We start from the raw sequence: 24401 nt of genomic DNA, 5'->3' as shown, positions 1-24401 counted from the left end.
CACTTGCTCTGAAGCAGGAAGTTGATAATTAAAACAAAGAGGAGACACCTAAAATGAAATTATGATAAACCACCCCTTTGTAAAATCAGGTAAAAGGGCCTATGCACTCTTGGCTATAGTCTCTACATCAGTCTTCCATACTGCTGTAGCTCTACTTTGTTGTGAAGTCAATACAAAATACATGTTGGACTTCTTAGGGCAAAGAACAATTTTATAATCTAATACAGGTTTGCATACTAAGAGATCCTAAGCAAGGAACAACACAATTCAGTGAGATCCTGCCTATCTTTTTCTTTTTTAATTCTCTTGACAATTACTTTACCTGTGGTTGTCCTCTAGAAATGCAAGTTCCTGAAGTAAGGACAACTTGTAAAGCATTTTATTAAGTGTTCGCTAGTTCTTGCTGCAAAAAGTAGTGCCTTTAAAAGTATTCTGACTTTATTTCCTGTCTGATAGAGTGTTGACAGTACACAGTTTAATGTCACTGTGAAATTGCATTCTTGAACATACTACATTTCAATATAAAGCACATAAATGTGAAATTGAATGAAAGAAGTTTGCTATGAGCAGGACTTCACTATACCTAATGCCACACTATTTCTATTTCACTTCCTCACTTGTTTTCAATTGTTTCATATTTGTGTCTCAGTCCATTCAGCAGAGATAGAAGGGGTTCTGTGCAGAGTGTTGCTGTTTTGATAAGAAATATAAAGCAGAATAAAAGTATGAATTACTTATAATGATAGTTATTTAATAACACCTGAAGAAATTTACTATTTTGGTTGAATTGAATTAGATATTCAGGTTCCTAAAACTTGTTTTCTGAGGACTTTTTAACAGTGAAAAGTAACATAAAGAATACACATGAGGCATTGGAGATTCAAGGTATGCCCTAAAAGGATATCCTAAAAAATATAAAGTAGTATTTTGAATTTTATAATGTGGATTAGAATAATACCCAATGTTACCAAATGTGTACTATTGCAAACCAGAGGTGGTAGACTAAACCTGGATTCCGTCGTACACACGTAATTCTCACAGTGATGTGTGATGTGTGGTTTTGTGTCTGCCTTAGAGGACCCGTTGCTGAAGACAGGAAAACAATCACACTTATTGACAAGGACAGTTTTGTTGTTTTAAAAAAAAATTACAGCATAAGTATGAAAAATGTAGAAAAACACAATAAACAGGGACTAAGTCAGATACATTTGCTGACTTTCTTATACGCTTCTTGTGGAGAGCTTTTATTAAATTACATCTTCAGACTGAGTGTCGCTGAATCAGTGATGCTCATTAAATGATTTCAGACTAAAGCATTTTTCCCCCAAATAATTATGAGTCTTCTTTTAGCATATCATAGACAGCCAGAATAGTGGCAAAGTAATTAATTTCTGAGTTAATTAATCCTGCCCGGAATATCATAAGTAGCCTAAACAATGCAAAAAGGTGAGTAATTCTAAGTGTTAGAAAAGCAAATATGGTCCTGTTTCTTGCATAATCCATGTAGGGCTTGTTACTATAATAAAAAATTGCATCAAATTTTGGATTAAATATTGTGTCTGTGACAGTGGCCAGTGATAAACCTTTAGATGAATACAGGAACAGAGTAAAGATAAGGTAGTGCATTCACTGTCCTCTGCTCAGCCCTTAATCAGTTTTTCTTTTACTGATATTTACTTTTGGTATCTCTAGAGTCCTGTGGTGATGTGTTCCATAATTATCTGGTTTGTGTGAAAGTATTTACTTTTATATTTAAAAAAATTTTCTGTATACCTGCTGGTTCTGGTTCTTACATTGTTGAGAAATAGTAATTCTTTCTTAATTTCTTACTTTTCTCCATGCTTTTCTTTTTTATATGCTTTTCTTTTTTATATGTTTTTATCATATTCGCAGTTCGACTGCCTCTTTTTCAAGTCCTTATCTATATAAGGACTACTGCTCTTCTGGTAGGATCTGTTCCCTTGATCTTCCCATCATGTCTCTGTATATGTTCTCTAGTTTGAGAAAATCTTTTTTGGATAGGCACATGGCAGAACTCCATGCAGTGTTCAAAATGTGGGAGCTGCATAGATTTATACAGTTGCTTAATGACATTTTCCATTTTGTTCTTTATTCCCTACCTAATAATTTCTGACTTCTTTTTGCCTTTTTGACTATACATAGCACTGAACTTTTGTCTTCAGAGAATCAGCGACTACCAGATTTCATTTGTCTGTTGTTTATAAAGTCATTTAGACCCAATATTGTGTGTATATAGTTAGGATTACTTTTTCCCATGTGCGTGACTTTATATCTGTCAACACTGAATTTTATCCTAAGTGAATATCCAGTCACTCTACCTCATGAGATAAATTTGTAACTTTTTAACCCTATTTCTAATTTTTACTACCATTTAAAAATTGTGTGTTCTCCAAAAACATTGTGGACAACAATGTTGTTCATCCTTTTTCTAGATCAGTGCATATCTGGTGAATAGTACAAAACCCAACGTGCACTTTTGTAGGATACCCACTGGTAATTATCTCTGTTGTGAAAAATTACCATTTAGTCCTACCCTTTGTATTGTATCTTTTTAACCAGCTATTATTTTACTAAAGGATCTTTCTGATTATAGTTTAGATTCTTGCAGGGGTTTGGTGAGCAACTGTTAAAGGCTTTTGTAACTGGAAGTGCACCACAACAGTGGGTTGCATTAAAGCCCCCAATCCTTTCTTTATCAGAACCATTTATGTGACCTGTCCACAAATAGAAAAGTTTGAAACAATATGTATATAAGAAGAAGCTGTTTTATCTTAAGTTACAATAAGTGCAATAGTTAATTGAATTAATTAAAGGAAAAAAATCAGCCCAATTCCTTTAGCAACAGTATTACAAATTTCATCTCACTGTGTTTATTAATATCTTGGTGATGGTAGTGTGTTGCTGGAGCTGTGGAAAGTAGCATCTTGTTTCTCCTTTCTTTGCTTGGAAGAAAGGAGGCAAACTGATACAAAAAGGGGAGGGAGTACCACTCAGTTTGGAACTGGGAAGAAGGAAGTGAGTGCTTTTGCTGGATTAAAATAAATATGCTTTTCTCACACTTCCTAAATTAAAATGGAAGGCACATTTCTTTCAGAGCCTGACTTAATTCTGGTTATCAGCCCCAGTGCCCTTTTTTTTTTTTTTTAATTTTTACTGTTGTTACAGTCCTCTAACTATGGTAGTGTCCCATTGTGCTTTGTGCTTTGTGCCTAGTGCTTTATAAACATGAAGGGAAAAGGCAAGCTAGGTCCCAAGGAGCTTGTTATTTAAGTCAAGACAGGACAGAGAAAATGGATACAGATAAGTAGATGGAAAATGAACCAAATAGAGGCTGATAATGTAGCAGCAACTTAACAGTTATTGGCGTCGGTTTGTTGGAGGGTTTGAGGGAGAAGTCACAGAGAAGGAGGATTTTGAGAAAGCTATTGAGTCAGGCTTGCAGAAGTTTTACAAGGTGATCTTTTCAACTAGAAGGGACTGTACAGGAGAAGATGCAGCTTTTGAGATTTTCATGGTGGCAGATAAAATGGGGACAAATTGTGATGAAGTCTTTAGCTTATTATTTTCCTAGGATGATTTCATTAATATTTGTAACAGAACAGAGTAAACGATACCCAAAATCCCACACAATTTTGGGGGGGAAGTCTGTATGTTTGTCTGCTCTGCATTTTACCATATGTTTACCGTTATACCAGCTCACTTCTTGCAATTTCTTGTGCCTTAAAATACCAACAGTTCCTAGCTAGTCTTGAGATTGTTCTGAATATCAGGCTCCTCTTTTCTGAGACTGGTATAATATATTCTCTTTCCTCATATAGTGATGGTAACACTATTTGTGTGATAAACTGATCATTTTTGTTTTCCCGACATAAAGTATTTCATCCCAGGTAAATCATCATGGGAGCTTCCATCTGTTTTATTTTTTCCTGTAGATCTCTTTTCCTTTAAGAAGGAGGAAACATCAGAGAATAGCTAATAAGTGTCTTTTCTATGAGTGAAGATGATCAAATATTCAAGGGGTTTTTTTCCCAAAAAGTTTACTTCAAATCTGAGAGCATGAGTGGTGATGGTAATGTGAAGTACCATGGTTTTACAAGTTTCTTAAATCTTGTATAGCTAGAGCCTTCCAGGGATCAAGAGATCCAAGGAACGGATGAATTGCAGAGACTGCAGCAATGCAACACGTTCAGCAATATCTGCAAACTGCAGATATAAAAAATGTTATCTTCAGCTAAAGTTTACTTGACGAAGCCCAATGGGTGTTTTTCTTCACAGTACAAAAGTCTGGCTGGTATCGCTCTCTTCCTGTAACAGTTGTTTCAGACTTGAACTTTTCCCACAAGACCTATTTCCAGAATTAAATTCAGATTGAGAAGTACTGTACAGTTGTTGCTGTCATAAAAACAATCTGCTATAGCTTGATTATGGGACCAAAATCAAAAATAAAGGAAATGAGAAAATGTTAGTGTAATTTCTTTAAGAAAATTAGCTGAGTTATTGTTTGAGCTTCATGGTTTTGGTGTAATAAGCAAGAACTCTGTCTTTCCTTGGGAAGGATACAATTTTTACTGTAAAATAAAGGACATTCCCTGTAACAGCAAATGCTGGAGATGTGTACCCTACAGAGCATGGGGTTTTTTGTAATCCCACTGAGTGGCTGGTATTGTATCTTTTACCATATTGTGGATTTTCAGATATCGATCGGTATCACTATAATGTTTCCCAGGGCAATTCTCCTAGTAACTTTTCTTTAAAAAACTATTAAGGCAGAGTTGTGACCTGTTCACCAGTGCATTGTTCACATGCAAGAGTTCTTGGAGAAAGTGCTGAGCTTGTGAGATTGACATCTATTAAAGGTTTTGTGAATAGAGATACTACTCACAGGTCCACTGATAGGCAAGGGAAGGCCACTACATACTGCAGTTTCCTGGCTTTAGTGAGTATGCAGTGTCTAGATAGCTAATTGGATTGACAGCTGTTTAAGGAGAAGCTGCTGATTCCAGCCTGGAGAGGGAGGTCTCATGAGGAAAAAGCTGCTTCTGCATGTCTTCCTGAAGCATTGCCATAGTGCTGAATTGTCCTGAAGTACTTTCCCATGGTCCGCACAGCCATGAAATAAAATAAGTACAATATGTGCCTTATAGATGAAGTTTCAGTGACCACGCTGTGCATGCTGTCATTGTCACTGTTCAGGTTCTGGTTTCACAACCCAGCTTAGATGGGAATTGTCCAGTGGTTGGCAGGTGGTAGGAGTAGCTGTAGGTACTTTCAGCTTAAGGATAAAGAGGATCAGAAGAGGAGCCCATGCATGACTTAAGTGTGTTGTCATCTGAGCTAAGGGTGGAATGAGAAAAAATATATCCATTTCATGTTATCCCTTTGCTAAGCCTGTCCATATAAAGGACTTCCATTAAGTTGTTCATGCATTGGGAGATACATCTCAGATTCTACTTTAAATAATATATTGCTCATTCATTATAATTAGATATGAAGAACAGGGGAGGTTGAAGGATGCAAAGATGTAAGAGTTTTGTTTTACTCATGGTACTTGGGTGAAATTTTACTGTCTCTGATATAACAGAGTTCGGACTAGATTATCTAATGGTCCCCTCTGTGATTATGCACTGTGAAGTAATAAAGAACCAGTTTTGTTATCAAATGTATAAAGTAAATTAGTGTTGATCAGAAAGGGATTTGTTAAGTTCCTCCATTTAATGTCCTTAAATTAAAATTAAATAAAAAATCAGAAGCAGGATCTTTGTTGATGAGTTATTTTTGCTGTCCACCAATGATATTCCAAATTACAGAATCAGGAGTTAAACTTCATCTACAGGAAGGATGTGACTTGTTACTGTTTATCTTAAACTCTTTCTTAGCTGGACTGTAATATTATCATCAGTGATTTTTGGAATCCATAATAATGAGCATTTATGGATGAGTTTCTTTTGCACATCTAAATGCTTAGTGTAGTACAGAGTCCCACAAGTGGCTGTCATCTCCTTCTCAGCATCAGTCACAATCTAGAGTATGTTCATGGTGGCTCAAGCTAATGCAGGTGACTTTTGAGCTGGGATGAGCAAAAGAGGTACGCACTACTCGTTACTGCAGGTACTGTAACAGGGTTTTAAGGCAGAGTACATCAATCGCATACAGTCATGAGGACATGCCCTCATGAATGGAGTGGCAATCCAGCAGCTTATTGAGGGCTAAATGTGACACTTAATACTTTTGTATGCAATGACCCAATACCATGCCTGCACTCACTATTACTACTTCTATTAACACAAAGACTTTAGTTTCAAAGGCCTTTCGAGCTTTAGTCATGGACTAAGATACTGCTGAGCTTAGTACTATATCGGTACAGAACACAACCATAGCTCCTGCCTAAATGGCTTGTTACCTAGGTGTAAGATAAGAGACAACAGGTAGATGGGGAACACGGGGAGATTCTTAGGCACTACCGGTTGGCATAGTAAGGAGTAATAGCAGTACTTTGCAGTGTGTCTGCAGGCAGTGATTTGAAGCAGAATAGTGAGCTATAGGTAGGAAGGTGTACAGAAAGCTCCTCCTGTGCAACATGAGGGGAGACAAACATCTGCTTGTTTGAAAATCTGGCGGAGGCTGGTATAAAATTTTTGTCTGCGGTGGGAATAATTTTTTTCATACTTAATAAGAGTTAACAAAGAGAAAGGCTTTGAGAGTTAGCACAAGTTGGTTACGCTTGATGCAGTAGGCCTCTAGAAGTGAAAGGAAACATAGATGAGATAATAAGCTCCTGTAAGTTCTGGTTGAAGTTATCTAAAAGATCTTTCTGGTGGATGGATATGAATTGGCTCATTATGTTTTCCACAGAGGAAAAGTCATTGAAAGAACAGATATGAGAAGATGAAAGTCTGTGGAGCAGTTATTTCTGTTATTTCCAACCCATACCTTGGAAGATGCTATACAGAAGGAATCCAGAAAATTTAAATGAAGTCTGTAGGCAAGGACTTGGAGAAAGGCTTGGTCTAAGACAGAGTCTCAGGCCAGGGAAACAAGCCAAATGGGCATGGGATCCACCGTCATCAGGATCACAGATGTCTCACAGAGCTTGAAGGAGAAATCAAGAGTTTTGGACGTGTTACTTTGTGATGGTAGCTAAGCATAACTCTGGGGGAGACAGAGTGAAATTTTAGTTTAGCCAGAAACAGACAGATCTGGAGAAAAGAGGTATATGACTCCAAAGCAGTTCTATAGCTTAATGAATCACTAACATAGTATCAGAATCAAGATCGTATCTCTGACAGACCACTCCTGCTGAGAAGCAACTAACTCTTGTGACTAATTCTCCTGAAATCAAGAGTGACAGAAAATAGTCTTTAGAAATCCAAGTAAATTCAAAATGTCACTTGGTTGTGCAAAATTTGTTAAGAGATCAAACATATACTATACAGTATGATGTAAACCAATTAGCTGTATTATATAGTGTCTCAGTGTATAATAATAGTGTATATACAGCTCCAGACAGTTCTATGCATGTGAAATGAAAATTGTTACTGATTTTTCAGTTCCAGTGAAATCTTCTATCATTTTTATTTATGTATTTAAACAGATGTAGCCTCTGATACAGTAGCTCACATCACCTTTGTATCCAAGTAGTCCCCTTTAATGCAGTGGTGGTCCCCAAGGATTAAGGTGCTGTCCACCATAAAAGTCAGGGCATTGGCAACTATGCCTTGATTGTCAGATGCCGTTGAAAGACATGAGTGTGAAATCAATTTAAGTTTCCAGAAATGCAGGAATAATTGTAAATATGTTACTTAATGTGTGGTTGCAAACTACAATACTGATCTAAACAACATGAAGACTATTTCTGCTCACTGAGTGTTGTTTTTTTTCTTTTTTTCCCTCAATATTAATTTCTTAAGAAAATTGGCTAAAAAGCGAAAAGAGACATTGAGTAGTACACGGCAGGAAATGACAGTGATGGTGAATTCAATGGATAAAAGCTACACTGAGCAAGGCACCAACTGTGACGAAGCTTTCTCTTTCATGGACACACACAATCTAAATGGGAGATGTAAGTTCTCTTTTCTTTTTTTCTTTTTGGAAGGTGGAAGAAAGGTGCAAATGGTTTTTAAAATATTCATCATTACTCAGTCATGGAAAATCCATGGGACCCAGAGTTTCCCACTGTGCAGCACATTACAGTGTGTATTCGGATGAGCAAGACAGTCAGACATCAAGAATAGACTTCTTTAAAAATAATAAGGATAATTGAGCTTTTTTCTGTCCATCCTTTTCTTCTGCAGAAGAGCAAAGACATTACTGAAACATCTGTAGTTTTACCTTTCTCCAATCTCTATTATGTTAAAAATTTTATATCCCTCATGCTATCCCAAGTCCTTCAAGTGCTTCCCCTGCTCACTTCTTTTTTTGTAGGTGGAATTTATTTTTTAATTTCATAACTTAATAATGGTGATCTGATTATCTTATTATTTCCAATTGTAGATGATCCTCTTTCTGTTGCTTCAAAGGAAGAACTCAGTAGCATTATCTGTTCTGCAGTTTCATAAGAGATTCTCTAATATCCTGGGTCTTCTTGGATCTACCCGGAAAATAAATAAAATTGGGGATATAAAATTTCCTGTAATAGAATTTTAGTCAAGGACTCACTCCTGTCTGGGGGTTAGCACTAAGCAAAGACCAGTTTTTTACAATTGTTAATGAAAAAAAGAATGACTATGTTCAAAAAACTTTCTTGGTTTTTGTAGTTCTTAAGGAACCTCAGTTTTTCTTGTATACCAGTGTTTTTGAACATCTTCAGAATTTGTCAAAGATGGAATTTTGTTTCAAGTGCTAACAGTACGCGAGACCCAACTGCCACTCTTTAATAATATGCTTAAGAACTTAACTTTGACAAGCTCAATTGTACGAACACTCTGTGAGGTTTATACAGTGAGACTACTCTCAGCAGCATTAGGCTCAGAATTTGCAATGTTAATTTGTGTTTGAGTTACTTTTGAAACTGCTTTGAAATAGATCTTTCAAAATCTGACTTGCCTTTCTGGGGAGAATATACCATTGCAGTTAATGAGATTGCTTACTTCTGTGAAGAGATCAAGAGGTTTGACTTCATCTTCTGTCATCATCATGTAGTTTTCCAGTGGTGTTACTGAGTGGTCACAACAACCAAAGAAGCTGCAATGAGTTCCTTGGATGAAATCCTCTTTATGTAAACCACCTTAAACCAATTTGAAATTATTGGCATAGCAAGTATTTTATACCACTTGAGGGCTAGAAGCTCTGATTAGACTTTCCACAAGAAATGTCATCACCAGAAGCTGCAGTCTTTAGGAATAATGTTTGTGTAAGGCCTTGTATTCAAGAGATTTAGAACATTCCTACTTCCTATGAGATTTTATTATCCTGGCTGCATTCTGTATCTAGCCAGTTTTATTATCTGCAGCAGCCCTGACCTCCACTAATCTCTGCATCCATACCCAAAAGGAATACCACTCTGTTCTTTCCATGCAGTGATTCAGGAGACATAATCAAAAGAAAGTAGTCTTAGATATATTCATTTATAGGATGATAACTGCGAGCATTATTTAAGCCAGCTTTCAGATAGCACCATCTTAACAAGGGCTGGCAACTGTATGCCCTAGAAGACCAACCAAAAAAAAATGGATGAAAGCCAGCAGGAGTAATCTTACTACTCATCCAGCAGATACTGTCTTCCTCAAGTCTACTTTTGTTTCACAAATTCCCATTATAGGTATCTAGAATGTGCTTACATTCACTGATCCAACTGAATTTGAGCTGTGTAGACAAGCAACTAACGCTGAATTTGCAATGAGCTTTGCTTAAAAGCCTTTAATGACTCTTTGGCTGAACATCCTGTAAAATGTTGTGGTTAACTCCCACCTGTTGAATGTATCTATGCTTACAACAGTAATTCACGTGATCTTTGTATACCAGAGAACTAACTGAATTTAATTTGTTGCATTGGGCTTTCCCATAGGTTTTACCAATGGTTAAATGATTAAATATCAATGCGAGCATTGGTCTTTGTATCACTCCCTGAAAACCATTGTTAAACAAAGAGTAATATTCAGGGCATAACAGTATCTGTGTACACATTATCCACCTGTCTGAACATATCAAAAAAAAGGAGAGGAAAAAATGAACTATAGTAGAATATTTGCATGCAGTATTTACAATATTATTAAGTAAACTTACTAATGATCAAAGCTCCTGTCAAAAACACCTGTTGTCGTTGTGATGTCTTTATTCAAGCATCAGTATTCAGTCTAATCTTGTGATTTAAGAAGTGTATTTGTCATCACCGATCAAAATGCTTTCTCTGATGACATTTCTTTTTAGAGAATTGATCGAATTCAGTGAGCTGTTTTATTCACTAGACATACTTGGTTCTCCCTAGGTCCTGATTCCAGTGCAACAAACATGGCAGGATGGACTCTAAACCAAGTCAATCACATATGCTGTTAACACTCAGCTTAAATAGCCACATATCACTTCGCTGTCTCTAACCAGCTTTGTTTCTCTTTGCAGCTGTATCTTCACCATCTTCATTTACAATGAAAACTAACACATTGAGCACAACAGTGCCTAATTCTTATTACCCAGGTAATTGATTTTTTCTTGGTTTCCACCCTATATAGACCCTTTCATAATAAAAGCATATATAATTATGTTATTATACTTCTTACCATAGAAATTTAGTACATATATAAGCAACATAATGGTTGCTTACTGTAGCTTTCTGAAAGAAAACTCGGGAACATTTATCAATCATTTACTGTTCTCTCTCTTTTTACCTTTTCTGCATTGACCTGCTTATGATGTATGACAGATCCATTTGTGCCAACTGCAATTTTAGGTGAGAACATTTCCCTTTATCAAAGTTTATTGCTGAAGTAATTTAGAAAGTCACAGTTCTCAGGGTACAGACAATAGTATACAAAAAGCTGGAGTTTTATGCTAAAGGGAGGGGTGGTAGGCTTGGCTACACTGAGAATGTAAGGACAGTTATCAGGCTTGATTACTACTGTCATAGTGCAAGTCAGGGGATAAAAGAGAAAAATAATTTTAACAAGTGGATTTGCGAGGAAATGTTTATGCATGTATTTGGAGTGACACAAAAGAATTTGATTATTGCAGCAATTGAAATAGTTTTCCTCATTTTTTTCCGTTTTATCTCAGAACTGAAGATGTCACTTCTTAAAAATAATATTTTTTCCTAATTAGACTATTCATGATACAGAAAATCAGACAAAGTACAGTTTTGGCCATCCACCAGCTATCATTTCTTCTCACAATACCACGCAGTTTCTGACATGCTTGTCAAAGTGAAGTTTCAGAGGAGAGATGGTGTTTTGAACAGCAAAATGATAACATGACACTTAGAGTGTATAGTTTATTATGCATCAGGTGTCACAGGAATGAAATAGAACAGTAGAACTGTAGGTTAAAAACATACCATTAAAGTGTAAATCATTTCCACTGGGAATTTAGGAAAACCTGCTATTGTCCAATGCCAAAAAGAGAGAGCTTTCTGCACAGTGATAAAACAGTAAACATGAGGCGCTATTGCATTTTCAATGCTTAAGTAACTCTAACTGCTTTGTGGCTTGTATTCATTTACACCTCCTTCCCATACTAACTTTAAACTAAACAGGGATTTTTTTTTTAAATAAGTCAAAATTTAGCAGTGCACTGTAGCAAGAATTCAAACCCCAATGTTAAGCCTGTTTACTCTTTTTACAATGACTGATATTTTTACAACAAATATTTTTCTTTCTCCTCCTTTTTCTTCAAATCACTGTAAAAAATACAAGACCCCTTAACTGATACCTGCCCTTAAACTGTAAGTTAAACAGGCTTAAATAAAAGTAGAGTGAAGCATATAAGAAGTAGAAGTTTAGGAAGGTGATCCTGAAATTTGTTATTGTGAGAGTATTTAGTGCAGTGCATTTTCAGTGTGATAACTTGGACAAGGAACTTGTGTGTTTTTATACGTTATGTAAATCTGGAAGAAGGTAATGGTAGTGACTGTAACAATGTAATAATCTGCATGCAAATGAAATTTGCAGTGCCTCTTAACTGCCTTAGATGTTAGATTTTTTTTGTGTGCTTTAGCATTCATTCAACGCTTCATCCAGTAGATGTTCTTTCTGACCTTGTGGGTGGGCAAGGTGAAAAGTACTATTATCAGGAGAAAACTTTGAGATTTCCTATCTGGATTATTAAGTTTTAGTTAATGGTTTCTCTGATTATTTTTGTGTGTTAGTGTGATCCTTTGCTATATAATAATGATGGTAAAATTATTTGTTAGCTTTTTTTTCCACGAGAAATAATCTCTAAGCAAGTAATTCAGGTTTCAGACAAACACACACTGGGAAAAAAATTATTTGCTTTTACTAAATCTGTAAAATCTTGAATTAGTTAGTTAGATTTGTTAGATTTGTCAGTCTACTACAGCAACCTGTGCTTACTCATCTCAGAAAATCTTCCAGTTCTTTCACAGTGGAAAAGAAATATTTTTGTCACCTTACATGTTAAAAATTTAGTACCCTTTTATGAGTGGTGTACCATTCAGATCAGGTCTCTCTCCCAAAATGTGTTTATGACTGTCTGTATAGGACTAGTGTTTTGTTTGAGATAAATCAAATTAGCTGTGCTTGAGGTGGTAGAGGAATATAGCTATTAATAAAATATGCTGGGTTTTAATTGCAACTAATACCTGCTCTTGCTGTCTTCCAGTGTCCAAAGAAGTTGTGTTAGACTGCAGGTTCAAGCCTGTAGTTAGAACTAAATGAACTTTTTAGTGTGACCTCCTGGGAAGGGTACAGGTCTGGTGAATGGTTGAGTTTAGTTTTCAAAATCTGCTAGAAAGGCCACAACACACTTACTATTTCCAAATTCATGTACAGCAAGATCTTTGGACTATTCATGCAAATAAGGAACTTCTTAGCCAATTGAAAAAAACAAGACTGATAGTTACTGGTGAACTCTTTAACTGATGCAAAAGGCAAGTCTGACTTCTCAGTCTCAAGTATGAAGAAATTTTCTTAGATTTGAGGGGAAACTTTCATGCTTAGCCTAATAACCTGAGTGAAAGCCTGAGATTTAAAAAAAAAACATTTTACATAACAGTGGCTAAATTTATAGTTGCTGAGCATGAGTGTAGGTCATATTTCTCTAGTATCAAGCAATGTGCATATTTCTGAAATTGGAGAAAGAAGAATCTCAGCCCAGAAAAGATATCGGGCTGGGTTTCCAAATACCTTCCATGCTGTGAGTTCACATAACTAGTAAATAAATATATTATTTAATAAGTGCTGTACAGCTCTATAGGAATGAGCAAGTGGAGAGTAGAACGGCTTAGGAGTAGGAGTATTTAAGCTGGACAAAATTCCTATTGCATATGAACACTGCATTTGGAGGAGCTCACCCTTTGAAAAACAGTGGACTGTAACGTCTGAAAAGCTCATGCTACAGTGCTCAAAGGCAAAGAAAAAACTAATATACGTGACTCCTAATGTACCATATAAACCAAGGATTGAAAGCACTTTATTTAAAACAACTTAAAAGATCAGTCCCAAAGAGAGAAAAATAGTATTAATGCAGCTATAAGAGATAAAGAAATGGAGAGAGGAAATTACTCTAAAACAAGGAGCTCACAGGAAGGAGATTTATAAGGATTAAACTGCTGCTTTCATAGCACAAGACCCTGCTATCTGATAGCTTCGCCTTCATCTTAGTTACTAACAGTCTGTGTTACAAGGAATTCTGTAGTTTGAAAAAAAAAAGTTTTCTAACCTGTTTCTAAAATTGAAATAAGCCACCCAAAAAAATCATGATCAACTTCCAATACTTTTTTTGTCTTTTTTGTCTTAGCCACCTTGTAGTTTTCAGGTGCCATTTCAACAACAACATACTGTACCTACACTCGTATACCACGTTTCATGCCATACATCCCAAGGTGCTTTGCAGTACAATTTTATCACACATTAGATAAAAGTTATCAAATTTTACGACTAAAAGATGAATTCCTTTCCTCTGCATTAGATCAGGTTAGCAAACTGTTAGGAAAAGTATTGAAATGCCCATACTCATACCCATAAATTTTTCTCTGTTATTTTTGGTTTAGATTTAAATGCACAGTTCATATTGACTGTATGCTTATTGAGGACCAGATTTCCTGTGTCTTAGTATCAATGTGAATTGAGAGAACCTACAATCATCCTTGAAATATGATTCGTTGAGCTTTGTGGCTTTAACATCAATTTTCAGTGGTATAAGACCAGAATCTCACCTTTAATGAGGTGTGGTAGTATTTTTGGTATGTACATAAGAATCTGGGACTTTTTAATCCAGAGTATTTGTGGAACTTTCTGCTATAATATATCTAACTTATGAATGTGGAAATATTATTTTAATGCTTCCCTTTCATACAACATATTTTACAAAGTAGTATTTTTTAAATAAATACAGTATTTTTATAAAGCCCTTGCTATGTTTACTGTGCAGCCAGTGAGGAGTAGTTTGAAGAAGTCAAAGCATAACATTTACAATTTCAGTTAAAAATCAAAAGCTCTTTGAGATATGTAAAATTATTATTTGGCTAAACAGAAAAAATATTTATGATGGTACTTGGACCTTAGAATTTGGGTTGGTTTTTTTTCTCTTGTCAAGTCTGAACAAATTTTTAAAATTCCATCTGAAGAGGAAGAAAGTCATATTGCTTCCTTAGGCAGAGTGCTCTTTCACATCTATCTATTTACTGATAAGTTTTGATCTCAGTTGCATCTGTGTTAATTGACTCACAGTAAGATACCTTGGTTTCAGTACATTTAATTTGCACTGTGAAACTGAGATCAGAATCTGACTCATTTAGGAAATCATTGTAAAGACTAAATTAGAAACATAAAATTACATGCAATTATTAATGTAGTGCTGTTGCTTATGCCCTGTTTCCTTTTTCTCCTCCTCTTTTTTTCTCCTGATATGTATCTTCTTAAAAGTGCCAATCAATGGTAAGTTGCCCATTTGCCCCATGGAAGAGATGTGGAGGGTTGGGAGAGTATGTGTCTCATAAAAATTTTAACCAGCCCACTGGGTTCTCCTGTTTGTTGGTTTGCATGTCAGTTGACATATAACATTCCATGCCTAATGTGATGGCTCATGATATACTGTGGTCCTAAAGCATGTTCAGCAGCCAGTCAAGACATCTTTCCTGATCAGATGATCCTTTGCATTTGTCCTCTCGTAGTTTGTCTCCAAATGCTGTATCAGATCTACATTTCCATTGCAGTCCTAGCTTGATGAAACCATAAGCCATTTTGTGCATCTTTTTATTTTGCTCACTCCAAACATTTGCTCTAAATTTGCAGTGTAAAATGTAGCACTTCAGTAATGTAAGAAGAATGCAAGTCCAATTTCATTCCATGGGACTTGTTGAAGTTTCAGAATGAAACTTCTATACAGTTTAGAACCAAATGCCTGATTTAAAACCTGTTTGTAATCAGCTAGTGATATTTAAAACAATATTAGAGTTCGGACTGCTCTGCAATGCTTCCATTGTAGAACCATGGACTTTGCCTCATTCCAATCAGTCTTGCAATTTCCCTGTGTAAACTGCTCCATGGATTTACTGTTCTTCTGGTGTAGCCTTCACAGACAGAAGCAATGCTGGTGGTGTCAGATTTCTGCCGTTCCTCTAGAAGTCTGTGTAATTTGTATTTCTATTAAGTGAAAATGAGCTAGTACATTATGACATACTCTTTTTCTAGATGAAACCCATACGATGGTCAGTGACACAAGCAGTCTAGTCCAATCCCATACCTACAAGAAGCGAGATCCAGTGGATGTGCCCTACCAGACCGGACAGCTTCATCCAGCAATCCGTGTAGCTGACTTGCTACAGCACATCACCCAAATGAAGTGTGCAGAAGGCTATGGATTCAAAGAGGAGTATGAAGTAAGTGTCAGGTCTAATGATCTGATTATTATGTCTTCTGCACTTTTGGCTTCATCTGTCTGCTACCTCTACCACAGAACAGGAAAAATAATTATTTAACCAAGTGAAGTGAGTGAAGATACTGAATGGTAAGGATCATCTCTACAGTGAGCAAATTTTATGTAACCAGCCAGGATGAGGAGTGAGACATAAAAACCTTTCTGAGAAATCTCTGCCTAATTCTAATTGCATAAAGCTGTATATTCAAAACAAACAGGTCCACTAGTGTTCTCCCAGAACTTACCATATTTTTCTTTTACAATTGAAGAATATAACTTTTTTCCAAAGTTCTACATGACAGATTGTCTAATCACAGTTACCCTGTAACACAATATTAGCTTAGAAATCAAGTTCTACAAGCAATATTTCCTGGAACAATAGTATTCAATATGGAAAGGAAGTGTGCAAATCTTCAGAGAGGCCCAAAGGGCTATAAAATTTATTCTGTGATGCCTGAACCATTTCCCACTAGCTGGAGGCTATCTCTAATCCTCATTATTTTTCATATGAACTTACAGTCTCTCTTTTTTCCTTGTTTTTTGTTCAACTTCTGTTTCTTTATTTCATGCTAGAGCGACCTGTTCCTCCCTGTTAACCATCTTAGTTTTAAATGTCATGACCACTACATCCTCGCAAATACTATACGAACGCAGCACGTTGCACTGCAGATCCTGTATTCCTTGTGAGATGAGTCAGTTTGCTAAGTGAAAAAAGCAAAAAACAAACAGAACTTGCTTTTGTGCCCAAAATTAATTGTAGTATTATGCCTGACTTCAAAAGCTTAGTTTTGCTGAAGAGTCTCAAGAATGCATCAGTCCTCATCCAAATCATGTATTTGAATCAATGGAGACTTATCAACCTGGGTTCCTTGTCTGATGTGAGGGAGGATTTAAGACCCTTTAAAATCTGCTTAGGTCCACTGTTTTAATTGTTAGGGTGTCCACTTTTCTCTGCCTTTTAGCTCAGATTTTAAGGAGTACATTCTTGTGAATGATTTTCGCATACAGTAACACTCTAATACAGGTTGATAAGATGTCTACAGTGAGTAGCTTCCCACAAGATTATAATTCAATGGATTTGAACCCAAAAAAACAGTAGCATAAATATATTACTCCACAGAGGTAAAATACATAAGATTGATCCGCAGGGTTGGACTATGAATTTTCAAAATTGTCATAGGAGTGTATGAGAATTCATGAGATAATTTTGATTGATCATGTAGGAAGATGCATTGCATAAAGAACTTGTGGGGTCTGATCTGTAGGTAGACTTGAAGCTGTCACCTCTGAAATACTCTGTTAACTTTTAATACATTATATGGACTATGATCCAAGATTAAGTGATTAGATCTAAAAAAAAAACCTGTTCCCTGCCATGTGGTGTAGGAAGCAACTAATGATCACCAGCAGCCCACCCCTCCCCCATTTCCAGGAGCAGTCTACACTTGACAGAGCCTGTATCTGCCTCTGTATGTGGTAGTGTCCATTCGTCCAGTTGAGGAACCTGTCCAGATTGCACTGCATCTCCAACCCAGTGCACAGTCCTAAATTTCCTTTCCTCAGAAATCAGAATGTGAGAAATCAGAGGAACAGGTGTAAATGGGTCTTACTGTGATGTGACTCTGACATAGCCAGTGAGAAGCAGAATGATAGATTCAATTTTAACTCTGTCTTCTCAAAGTAGAAGCCAGCAAACAAAAGATCTGTTCTCATTCTTTCATCTGATAGAAAGAGAAGGGAGGAGGAAAACCAGCAAAAGTCATTTAAATTATTTCCACCCTGTAGGGCGAGCAACAATTTCTCTTTTGGGCATGCACAATTGTGCACTGTCCTAGAGGCTCAATGTACTATGCCTAAGTTTTAAAGGTAGCAACTAATATATTCACTGTTGCGGGTCCTTCAGGATGACGAATACAATTACTAGTACATTGCTGAGTTTTTACAAGTGTGCATACTGCTTGCATTTTACAAGAGATGATGTTTTTTTGAAGTTTGTGCTTTGTCATGCCAACTCCATGTTATAACAATTGCTTAAATATGTAATTGCTTAAACTGGTATTTGTAGTATTAGACTTCCAAAGCCTACGCTTCAGGCCACTTCCAAAGTCACTGATGACATTTTTTCCCCCTAAAACATAGCAAACAATTCATTCCCAGAACGAGCTAATCACTTGTCAACTTTCATTTGTGTAGCTGACTTAAACAAGTTTGTTCCTGTGGGGTTTTTTATGCCACTGTTATTTAAAAATGATAAAATTGAAAATTCTTGTCTTTGGAAAAGATTTGCTCATCAGCCAAAACCTTTTAAACCAGCATTAAGCCTAGAGGAAAGCTACAATTAATTTATTAAAAAAAAAGACTGTAAAATGGAATTTATAATGCAACCAATGACATGGCTTTTTAACTACAGTGGATCAAATGATGCTGCTGAAAGTTTCCAGGAAAATCACTTAATTTTGAGCTTACCAAGCTGATGAATGTCATCCCATTACAGACAGTAGGTTTAGTCACGACTAATGCCAGTAGGTGCAATATGTTGGGGTGCAATTTATTAATAGTGGCAGGGAAGGGGGACTTAAAATACTCCAGCTGCGTCTGAAAAAAAGTCCTCTTTATATATGGAAATTCTTTATAATCAGAATGAACCATAACTAGTCATATCTTTGAGGGGGTTTTTTTCCATTGAACTAACGCAGTGTTGCTGTTTTTCCTCCATATGCAATGAAAAACCGCCCAATATATTCTAGCACTGCTAAGATTACAAATCTGTGTTTACGCTGCTGTCAGACTGATACTGTCCTCTTTACAAGGTTGAACTAGACAATGAAAGAATTTTTTCCTTATAAATTATCAGAAGACTAACTATCCAAATGAAAAGGAAGAAATAGTTTGGCAGGGGATTTGTTTTGAATGAAGTCTCATAGATGATTTTTGCTCTAACAAGACAGCAGGATTATATAGTCTCACCAGGGAAAGAGTTTGATTCAAGAGAAATTCACACAGGATTCACTCTGAAAATAAATCTGTTGAACCGAACAGAAAGTAAAGTAGCACATTACCCATTAGCAGCACTTCAGAGGAGTGCAAGGATACAGAGCACTTACTGTTGTGCATAGTTTTAAGCGCTTTACAATAAAACTTGATAATTAGGGCCACTGTTCTCAATAATTAGGGCTATAGTTCACAATCTAAGCACATCTATGTAGTTTTAAGTCCTATTGGCTTCATGCACAAGTTTTTGGAGTAACAGAACTGACACAAAACATAAAGGATGAAAAATCATCTTTAAGCAATGGCAGGCTGCTACTTAGATGCTCACTGCTCAACTCTGCATTAGGAATACCCACCTGAGACACTGAGTATCTTCAGTTCCCAATATAGGGGTCTTGGGGGAGCACTGTATTTTGCAGGGTCATGCCCTTCTGTTCTCCTTCTGGGAGGAGCTGAGATACTTTGGCTCTCATCACTGAAAAGGCTTTGGTTGGATATCAGTAGGGTGACAACCCACAGCCTGGACCTGTTCCTGTGATGGCATGTGTGAAGGCTTCTGTTCCCTAGAGCAGGACCAGGCCCTGGTTCTTGGATGTAGCAGTGCAGGTTCTGATTTTGTGTCTAGCTGTGCCTGTAGAATGAGAGCGAATACAGATGTGTCCTTAGCGGCACATCAGTAACAAGTTCACTGCCCATTTTCCTGTGTGTTTCTCAGGTGTGGAAATAACGTGGATACATTTCAGTAAGCTGTGAACTCAAATGCAGACCTTCATTAGTGGCTTAGTGGAGTGTGAATGATTGGAAGGGATTGCACAGAAATCCTTAAACTCAGGTAAATTTCCACATAGCTAGTGTGCAGTAGATCTTTAAACACCTTTCTATCCCCTGCCAGACCCTTAAGAAAGGAGAGATTTTGGCTTGGTTCCAGCAATGTTAGACTGGCAGGATAACATTGGCCTGATTTCACATGCACCCCTACAGTAATTGTGGGTTATTTAAGCTGCTCCCCAATACTACAGCATGAGAGAACTTTTACTGATCATGAAGGAGGCTCACTGCTTATCTCCTTTCTGCATTACAGAAACAAAATAAATAGAAAAGTAGGTTGAAAGTGGTCTCTACAATTCATCACTTCTTTCTCCTTACACCTGCCACCTTTTGGTTTTAGACTCCCTAGTTTCACTGTGCTTGACACTGTATCCTTTTGCAAGGTCATGTATCTGTCAAAAGACCATAAGCACATAGATGCAAAGAAATGAGTTAATCTCCTTCCTCAAGAGTTGGACTAGGCTACTGGAGGCCAGTATAGCTTGGTGTAGCTAGTGCAGAAACAGAGGAATTAATCAAAATCTTTTCATTTTAAATAAGATTGATTTTTTACCCTATTTTTGGATCCGCAAAAATCGGTGCCTGTTTAGTATAAATTAGTTCTTTGCCAAATTAAGGTTAGTTGACAGAAGACAGTTTGAAATTTATTTCAGACTGTCCACACAGGAGCTTGGACTGGTTTAACAGAATTGATTCAAAAACACACCTTTAATTAAACCAGTGCAACTTTGTGTAGATAAAGCCTTGCAAAATCAATTTCACATTATGTTCCGTGGCAGGGAGTTTTGAGCTTCCATTATCTCAAAACTAGAGGTTCCTTTGAAAAGCCGGGATTTGCAAAGAGTATCCTGCTCAGATCAGCCTCACTTACTGTCACTAACAGGACTGTGTCAATAACAGAGTTTAAAAAAATGTTCCTCCATGTAGCTTTAACTTTAAGGCCTTTCCCCCCGCTGTCTCTCCCAACTTCCCTCTCTTCCCATACTGTTGCACACATCCTTGCTCAAAGTTTTGTGGCAGTTAACTGCTTCAGTCAGGAAATAATTTTATACTAATATCATTAAACCATTACTACTCCTAATACAGGGAAGTTATATACTGTCAAGATAAACTGTACTGATTATCCCTTTTATGCTGCATGGTCTCCACTCTGGGGGGCTACACCAATGTAACTACTAATCTCTAAATCACCGCAGTTAAATAGATGGATACCTGTGAGGATACAGGCTCGTTGGGCCTATCAAGGTCAGGAACATGAAATATATTATCTAATGTATGTTAAACATTTCATTTCAGTTTAGCACTTCTTAGCACCTATTTTAGATTGGTAGAAGTATTTTAAAATAGGTTATCTGGTCACGGTCACTGTTCAGTTATATGTTGGAGAATTGTGGTCAAAGGTGATCATAAAAATATCGATAATTTGAAGAGGATTTGGAGGCGAGTATTGAGAATAATTGGGGGTATGAAAGAAATCCTATCTTCGTAGCAATATATTCATTGAAATGGAACTTCCCAAGATATGCAAGTAGGTGTGCTGATAGTCTATAAAAACAAAGTTTTTCACACAGTGTACTACTGGCTAGTGAAATATCTGGGGTAAATAGAAAATGGTTTTAAGAAACAAAATAGGAAAAAACCTCTCTAAAACCAGCAGAAGTACAGTTGCTTGTTGTGGGGGTCAGAAAGGATTGCAGGCAAGCAGGAAATTTTTCATGGAGGAAGTTTACCCCATAAGGTGCCCACTTAAATTTTTGTTTTCTCCAGCACACTGTTAGATAAATGCCTAACCTAGGGCAGAAATCTGATATCCATTTTCTGCTGTCATGCAAAGGCATAACAGACTAGAATCCTGTCACTCCAACCCAGTCCTCCAGTCACAGCTTTTCTTTCTCTTTGGTTCCAGCTGGAAGACAAATTTGCTGCCACATGACACTTCTAAGCCCTGTGCTTCTGGGGCCCTGTTCTGAAATCTTGAAAATAGTAGGAAAAATAAGTATTTTGTTGATGTTATGTTGATATAGCTACTGGCAGGACCTAGCTGGTGCTGCTTTTTCTGCATGTATTCCTTGTGACTGCAACTGGCCTGTGTCACCTCCAACCTGTACATTTTTATCATGCCCTTTTCTTTGATTTTATTTGATATTCTGCAGCACCAGCTAAGACAGTCAATACCACAATAAATGCAGGTTATTTCTATCCCACAAGACACGAATTACAAAGAAAGCAGACAGATGCTGGAACATTGGGTGGGAATGGGGGTATTAGTCCACAGTGTAAATACACAAAGGACAATATCTGCATCCTCCAGAACTGAGAGCAGGTAACTGTTTGCCTTTCTTTCTATTTCTGTAATAATGAGAAAACTCATTAGAGATTGAAAGCATAACAGAAACAGAAGTAAAATAGTAGGAATTTGTCCTGTGAAAATGGTGTGGAAAATTGTTGGAAATATTTATCTGTAGAGATCATTGCTATTATTTTTTGTGAAGTTTCATCTGTTTAGATGGGGCTCAGAACCCCGTCACCTATCATCTGAATGCCCAGCTGAATCTTTAATCTTTAATACTGGAAAGTTGCAGTGGTCTGATTATAGGCATATATTATTATGTAAGTGTTCTCTCCCACACACAATGAAGGATAACCACAACTAATGGTGATATAAAGGTCCTTTGTATGAGACAGGTATTTCTCCTTTATCAGAGGACTGTGTTCAGAAAAAACCAGTTTCTTCAGATTGTCATGGAATCTGCAGCAGCCTTCCATGAATCCCAGGTAACTTGTTCCTGCTTGGGTTTATCCTAGACTCTTGGACACTGGAAGCCTCGGCACTGGGGAGATCGTATCCAGGGAGGTCAAAAGCAATAGTAAAAATGAGCAGCTGCCATGTCCACAAAGCATGTTTTGTTTTGCAAATCCTAAGGTACTCCAGATCAATACCAAATTGTTGAAATAAAGTCATCCCAAACCAGAAACTACATTCACTAGTAAATAGCCTATGTTATTAGTGACTCAACTTCCCAGTGCATGCAATATCTCTTTAATTCTTTAGTAAGTCTTGTAGCAGAATGGGTGACTTCCAGTTGTTGATCAGCAAGAATCAGTTGTCAACAATTTTAGCTAGATGGCAGTTAATAGGAGTTTGTTTGGTTTTTCTTCAGTTCAGAGGAGAGACATTTAGTTTGCTGAATGTCTGTTGGTGTGTCAGCCAGTTTGATGCAATTCTGAACCTGTCCTTAATAGCTGTGAATTTCTGTTCTTAACAGATTTCAAGTGTATGAGAAGTGCTGTCACAGTGCTTAATACCATTCACATGGCACTGCCCTATGCTGCAGCGTGGCTAACTGCCCAGTGATCAAGGTGTCCCAGGACTTTCTAAATCTCACTGTTTCCTTCTCCCACTCTTCCTAAATGCCTTCTCCTCCAATTTAAATAAAAGTGCATGTATAGGCAGATACAGCTTTCTAATTTGTTTTTGTTTAAGCAGGTTTAATTAAAATTTATTCTTCCTACAGATTATAGATTTACGCAGGTCGTGGCTTCATTAGAAAGGCTTTGGGGATTTATCTGTTTGAATAATAAAATTGCAGAGGTGTATAGACTAGAACACTTCCAATATCCTTAGGATTACTCTCAGTGGGGTGTAGGCAGCTGTTTGCTCATGCTGTGACATGGCTATTTTTGGTACTGATCAGTCTGTGATTTACTTGGGTGTGAACCTCCGGTTTTCTTTTTAGTAGTGAACAGTCTGAACTGTATGTGATCTCAGGCATCATGGATGCGTAACAAGAGCAAGGATGCCTAATTCAGCCCAAGGTTTTTCTCCATGTGAGTCTACCAGACTCACGTCTTGTATGTAAAGTTTAGACTGTGTCCTAAGGAAAGCCTGGTAGCTTTTAAATGCATCTTTCATGTCCTTCATATCCCTCTAAGCAATTAAAACAGAGACTGGTAGTATTGGTCCCCTCAAAAAAGTGCTGGCCCACTCAAAAGTCGTGAGATATAGATGCTTAAGCTGATCAGTTGGATGGATAGACTGATGCAGTTTGTTCTTATGTAGGAGCTCTCGCAGCTATTTTAATCATTTTCTGCTTCTACTGACTCTGGTGGTCCTGGTGTATGTGGTGGCAAACACATGAATGAATACAAAATCTATCAGCAATAAAAAATGTGCTGTAACCTGTCAATTCTTATGGTCCTGAAGATGCCCTGGGAGTCTTTTCCATGTTCAGATATTTAGCAGACATTCATTTCATATTTCAGTATAGCTGGACTGAAAATCAAAAAGTAATGTAAAGCATGATAAGCAACTCTGATGTTATTCCTGATCCTTAATGAGTGAGTCTACTTAAGCATTTAAAATGGAATCATTTTAGCTGTTGCATGCAGATTTGTGGCTGTGCCTCTTGTCCTTCATTATCCCATAGCAATAAACCTTCAGTCTGCTTTAGAAAGTTGTGGAGTTTTTCCCATCTTGGGTCCAGCTGCCACAGCAGTCTTTCAAAGCTTGTTTTAATTTTGCTCCCCTTTTTCCTGAC

At 37.0% G+C, this 24401-nt stretch overlaps 1 protein-coding gene across 10 annotated transcripts in view; it reads left to right on the top strand.

The window, feature by feature from the left end:
* Positions 1-24401, top strand: part of PTPRM (protein tyrosine phosphatase receptor type M) — a 502188-nt gene that overhangs the window by 391878 nt on the left and 85909 nt on the right. For 3 of the 10 annotated variants that reach the window (XM_075023025.1, XM_075023022.1, XM_075023020.1), the window contains 4 exons: positions 7929-8080; positions 10576-10650; positions 10877-10903; positions 15819-16006. In XM_075023025.1, the coding sequence (XP_074879126.1) occupies positions 7929-8080; positions 10576-10650; positions 10877-10903; positions 15819-16006 (442 nt within the window). Of the gene's footprint in view, positions 1-7928; positions 8081-10575; positions 10651-10876; positions 10904-15050; positions 15063-15818; positions 16007-24401 lie in introns of all 10 variants that reach the window. The other 7 variants (XM_075023027.1, XM_075023023.1, XM_075023021.1 and 4 more) reach the window with 3 other exon arrangements.

The sequence above is a fragment of the Buteo buteo genome, chromosome 3 (assembly GCF_964188355.1).
Source record: "Buteo buteo chromosome 3, bButBut1.hap1.1, whole genome shotgun sequence".
Lineage (NCBI taxonomy): Eukaryota > Metazoa > Chordata > Aves > Accipitriformes > Accipitridae > Buteo > Buteo buteo.
The sequence above is the reverse complement of the archived record's forward strand: the minus strand, read 5'-3'. Positions and strand labels throughout refer to the sequence as shown.